General features: G+C 39.2%; 1 protein-coding gene across 1 annotated transcript; it reads left to right on the top strand.

Annotated features, from left to right (window-relative positions):
• Positions 1–241: 241 nt before the first annotated feature.
• Positions 242–1,177, top strand: LOC142662937 (olfactory receptor 5B21-like). The gene has a single exon (XM_075841231.1). It carries the CDS (start codon positions 242–244, stop codon positions 1,175–1,177), a length of 936 nt encoding a protein of 311 aa, XP_075697346.1.
• The last annotated feature ends 4,297 nt before the right edge of the window (positions 1,178–5,474 follow it).

Below are 5,474 nucleotides of genomic sequence, written 5' to 3'. Positions count from 1 at the left end.
TGGTGATTTAAAGGGCCCAAAAGCCCCTCTGCCACATAAGAAGACAACAATATTATAAATGGCACATGGTACGTGGGGGTTCCTGTTATAGATTTTGCATTAAGGGTCCAGAGCTTCGGGAAACGTCTTATGACTCACCGTGCCAGTAACAGTAGCAACCACCATAACTGATTCTTCTTCTTCCATAACAGACAAGTAATACCATCAAGCTATTCTGAATTAATAAGTTTATGTATCAAACATGGAATATAATAACATAACATCTCCTCCTGAATTTATTCTCATTGCCTTCTCTGATCTCCCACATCTTCAGTGTCCTCTTATGACTGCTTTTTTTCTTATGTACCTCCTCACTATTTTTGGCAACCTCCTTATTATCATCCTCATCCAGTTTGACCAGAACCTCCATAAACCTATGTATTTCCTCTTGAGTAACCTCTCCGTGGTGGACATCACTTACACCTCTGTTACAGTACCTAAAACGTTAACCAATTATTTCACAGGGACCAGAACCATATCTTTTATAGGCTGCTTTATGCAACTTTATTTTTTTGTGTCCTTTGCAAGCACTGAGTTCCTTCTACTCACAGCCATGGCCTATGATCGATACGTGGCTGTTTGTAAACCGTTGCACTATCCCATGATCATGAGCAGAACTGTATGTTTTTTGCTCTCAGGAGCTTCCTGGATTGTAGGTTTTATTGATTCGATATTTTCATTCTCCGTGTCGTTCCTTAACTTCTGCAAATCTAACGCTATTAATCATTTTTCTTGTGATCTCCGAGCCTTGCTGATAATTTCCTGCAGCAGCACGGATAACATTGAAAGAGTAATATTTGCAGAATGTTTATTAATTGGAATAAGCTCTTTTATGTTAACGTTAATCTCTTATGTATATATTCTTCATACTGTATTGAAGATTAAGTCCACGGAAGGAAGAAAAAAGGCTTTTTCTACATGCACTTCCCACATTACAGCTGTTACTTTGTTCTATGGAACTATGATTTCAGTCTATGTTCGGCCTTCATCTGTGTCATCTCTGGATTATGATAAACTTTTCTCTGTGCTTTACATAGCTGTCATTCCAACACTGAACCCTTTTATTTACAGTCTACAGAACAAAGTGGTGACAAAAGCGTTTTGGAAACTTTGTAATAAGGTTCAGACATGGCTTTAACATTTGTTAAGATGTTCGTTATACAAGTGCAGCGCCTTCATGGGTGTTGTAAAAGATTAGAAAAATAAGTCTACCTTTTTCTAGAAATAATTCATAGCGATCCATTATACAGCACCCATAGACATTAATGGGCTCATACCGCACTCTTGTATGTCCCTGATTTCATACAGTAGCATACAAGGTGTTTTTTTTTTCTCCATGAGAATAGAGGAGAACACGGTGCTGTAGAGAGGCACCATATGGCGGCACACAAAGTACATACAGCTGTGAAATGTGCAAAAATGTTTGAATCAAAGTAGGGATCTAATCTATCTAATCTGATCGTAGGAAAATAAGTAACTGTATTTGTATACTTGGGTAAGCCCTATAAAATATTTATATTCTTTTTTTTTTATCTTCAGCTTTAGTATGATTATTACCCTAAACATTAGAAGAACTTGAAAATCCCTTGAGATATTGTTTGCAGAAAAACACAATTTTAAGTGGGGTTTCCATTCTTTGAAAAACATTTCAAATAAACCATTTCTATGTAAAAAAAAATATATGTATATTTACTCTCTTTTTAAATTCTTCACCATACTTCCTATTCTGATGGTTCCATGCCAGTCTCTGTTTACAATGCCGCAATGATTGGCTGTGGTCAAATGTTGAGATGAAAGGTGAGTAAATTTTTTTTTTATCAAAAAAATTCCATTGTTATTATTCCAAAGAATATCTTACAATGCAATCCTAGAGTTCAATCATTTTTTTTTTTTCAAAATTCTGTGTTTGTTAAACTTTTTCAATTATGCATAACAGGAGTTGCAAGACAGGGGAGAGAAGGACATGGAAAAACCATAACAGAACATATACAGTCAACCCGGCACAGCAGGTTGAGTAAATATAGAAATACAAGTACATTGTAAATTGGCAAGAAAAAAATAAAAAAAAAATTTGCCATGACAAAATAAAAAGTAGTCTGTCAATGTAGCCATTAACATTCAAAAAGAGCGACGGGACCCCGTGAAAAGGAAGTAAATGGGAAGCAAGAATAGGGATAAGTCTGATCCATAGGAGAACAACACTTTAGAGAACAATATGAGATCCATCTATATAGAGAGGGCTTAGGAGAAAATTGGTCCGTGGAAGAAAATTAGCGATAATCCCTGTAGGCCTAGCTGGTTGTAAATTGGCATCAGTCTCTACACATATTAATGGAGAAGGAATTGAATCAGCCATCTGTTCCCCATTCTTCCTATGTGATGTATTTCTCTAAGGGTATGTTCACACGTACACGTTTATTACTTCTGAAATTACAGGGCTGTTTTCAGGAGAAAACAGCTCCTGGTTTTCAGACGTAATTGCTCGTACTCGCGTTTTTCGCGGCGGCAATTACGGACGTAATGGGAGCTGTTTTTCAATGGAGCCAATGAAAAATGGCTCAAATTACGTCTCAAGAAGTGACATGCACTTCTTTGACGCGGGCGTCTTTTTACGCGCCGTCTTTTGACAAAAAACACAGCCGGTGTGCACAGAACATCGTAAGCCCATTGATTTCAATGGGCAGATGTTTGCCGGCGCTTTGGAGCTGTATTTTCGGACGTAATTCGAGGCATAAAACGCCCGAATTACATCCGTAAATAGGGCGTGTGAACATACCCTAATAATTAAAACCAGATAGTTATATGGTCAGCAGCACCACATACTCACAAGTCTCCCATGCTAGTGAAACACTTGATTTTAAAAATAGGTCATTTTCTGAAGACATAATCCCTTTAAGGAGCCAGGCAACATAGAGAGTATGACTGCTGAATCATTTGATAATATTTTGCTAATATTTTTTTTTGTCTAGGGCCAATGACCATATGCATAGATAGGAATGCATTTCCACCAGATAAGGGCAATTGTGCCATGAGCATGTGCACAGCACCAACACAGATCGGATATAGGAGGATAAAGAGTGTGGAGCAGGGTAAGAATCCCGTACCACCTGGACACAATTTTATATTTAGTCTCTTGAGATTAACATGAGATGGGATATATACTTTGAGTGGAAGTGCAAAAGGGAAAGGAACAGTGCTCCCATCCTTTTCTGGACAACATAGGTCCGGAAAGCTGGCGTCTGCCAGTTGATTACCCCTGGCCTAGACTGTGCTTTACACACTATAAAAATGGCGCTGGCCCAAGGGCCAAAACCAGGGCATGACATTTTAGGTGGATATGGGGCCCAATAGCAACTGTGACAACTGTGACCCCTTTAGTTACTCCACTGAAGGTCTGTCATTAAGCCATATTACTAGGTCAGCCATAAATTGGCACTACAAGGAAAAGGTATACCCAGCGGCAGCTTCACCTATCGATAATGGCTGAATTTTGGAGGTTTCTAAGGTCGGACTCGTAGCTAGCGTTGGACTGGGGCTCCTTGGTCACACCAGAGGAAATTATTCTGAGGGCCCACTGAGGATACATCATATGTCAATCCGTTGTTTGTCAATAACCTTATCAAAAATAAACTCCAGTGGTAAATGATTGCCTCCAAAGTTAGCTCCACATGGTGTTGTCTTCTCCTGGACCTTTGCGGTTCTGCTACAGTACATTAAGTACCCAATATTGTGTCAGAGCCTGGGCCCACTGGAGGATCCTCGGTAGGCCAATTTCAAATGGCGGGAGGTTATGTGGGCCCAATAAACGCTGATCAGGCCTGTCTAGATATAGTATGATACCAGTTTATGCAAATTTATGTCTTTTCACCTTTGTGTTGAACTTTACTGTGATATATTCAAAGTTGTATTATGTAGTCACATAGAGGTGTCTATACTTTTTAACACATTTACAATTACAGAGAAAAAAAACTGTTATAGGTAGGTATGATTACAGCATTTTAAAGCACGTTATGACTCTTATAATACATTGGGGCAGATTTACTACTGTCTTTTCATATGCCAGTCTTTGCTATCTTCACCACTGGAGTAAGTTGTGACAGATTTATTAAGAGGCGCACACATCTTTCCACTGGCTGTGTCCCACAGTTGTGGTGCAACAGCCGTGGCCATGCTCTCTCCATTTATTATTTATTATATATTTATTTATTATTTACTATATTCACTGCTCCTTTTCACTTCGGCCCTTCGGGTCCCCTTTGCATGCTGCGGCTCCTCCTGCTGGCTACCAATGAAGCTAATTAGACAGCCTTAGCCTGGATTCGCACGTCACAGTCAAAAAATGCATTTTGACCACAATGTGTAAATCCAGACTAAGACTTGTAATGTCTTGACGGAGTGAGAGCCCCTTCTCTCCCCATTTCAGCAAACAGATTTTATTCCGGGTTTTGAACCCAACTACATGCAGAGATATAAGGGCAGATTAACTGTTCAACATGCGCCAAAATTCTGGCTCAAATTGAGCCAGAACTTTGGCGTACATACTGTGTGTCACATGTGTTAACTCTTTAAGACACCTTTTCGACACTCACAACAGGAAGGCGTGGCTTATTTGGAATGAGCAGACAAAGAATGGACAGAGGCAGCACTTCCAAAAAGAGCAAGAGCTATTTATTCACCCATGCGACGTTTCAGTCCAACTGGACTTTTTTCAAGCATAAAAACACACATCAAGTAATAAGTATATAAAGGCTTGCAAAGCCCAATTGAAATTAAACAGTGATTAAGACAAAATCCAATATAAAATTGATGATACAAAAACAGAATATAATATTGAAAGCTAAATATGAATGCCAGTGCACATGTGAATATACAAAGTGATATATAAGGGACTAGTACAGAAAAAAGACAGTCCTAGGTACACTAAAGTGTTAATGACATAATGACTCACCCAGATGTACATAATAAAAACATTCAAAGTTGTCAATAGCAGAAAACCGGAAAAAGGGCTCGTTCCTCTAGGTCTCAGCTGTCCAGTGTGTGTACAAATGTATTGCACACCTGTGTAATGGAACTGTCATTACTGCTTGCAATGCATAGCGAAATACCGCGAGATCGCGGGTGGCTATTCCCGCGCATGCACACTCGATAGTACAGCGGCCATCTTGGCCAAAATTGACTATCTTAATTTCGCGCATGCGCAGTGTGAATTCCAGTACGCGGCGGCCATTTTACTGACTGGAAGAAGATATCACGTCCAGGAACGTAACTAAAATAGAACAACAGGTCAAAAAATGCTTCAAACAGAGGATTTAGTATAGGATTAATGGTATGGCCATATATTATTAGTTATATATATTTAATAGGTGTGCCTCCGGATAAATAGTCCGGAAATGTTTGAATAGGGGAATTCATCCGCAGCAAGCACATTGTGTAAA

The sequence above is a fragment of the Rhinoderma darwinii genome, chromosome 11, assembly GCF_050947455.1.
Source record: "Rhinoderma darwinii isolate aRhiDar2 chromosome 11, aRhiDar2.hap1, whole genome shotgun sequence".
Lineage (NCBI taxonomy): Eukaryota > Metazoa > Chordata > Amphibia > Anura > Rhinodermatidae > Rhinoderma > Rhinoderma darwinii.
This window is presented reverse-complemented; position numbering and strand designations above follow the sequence as displayed.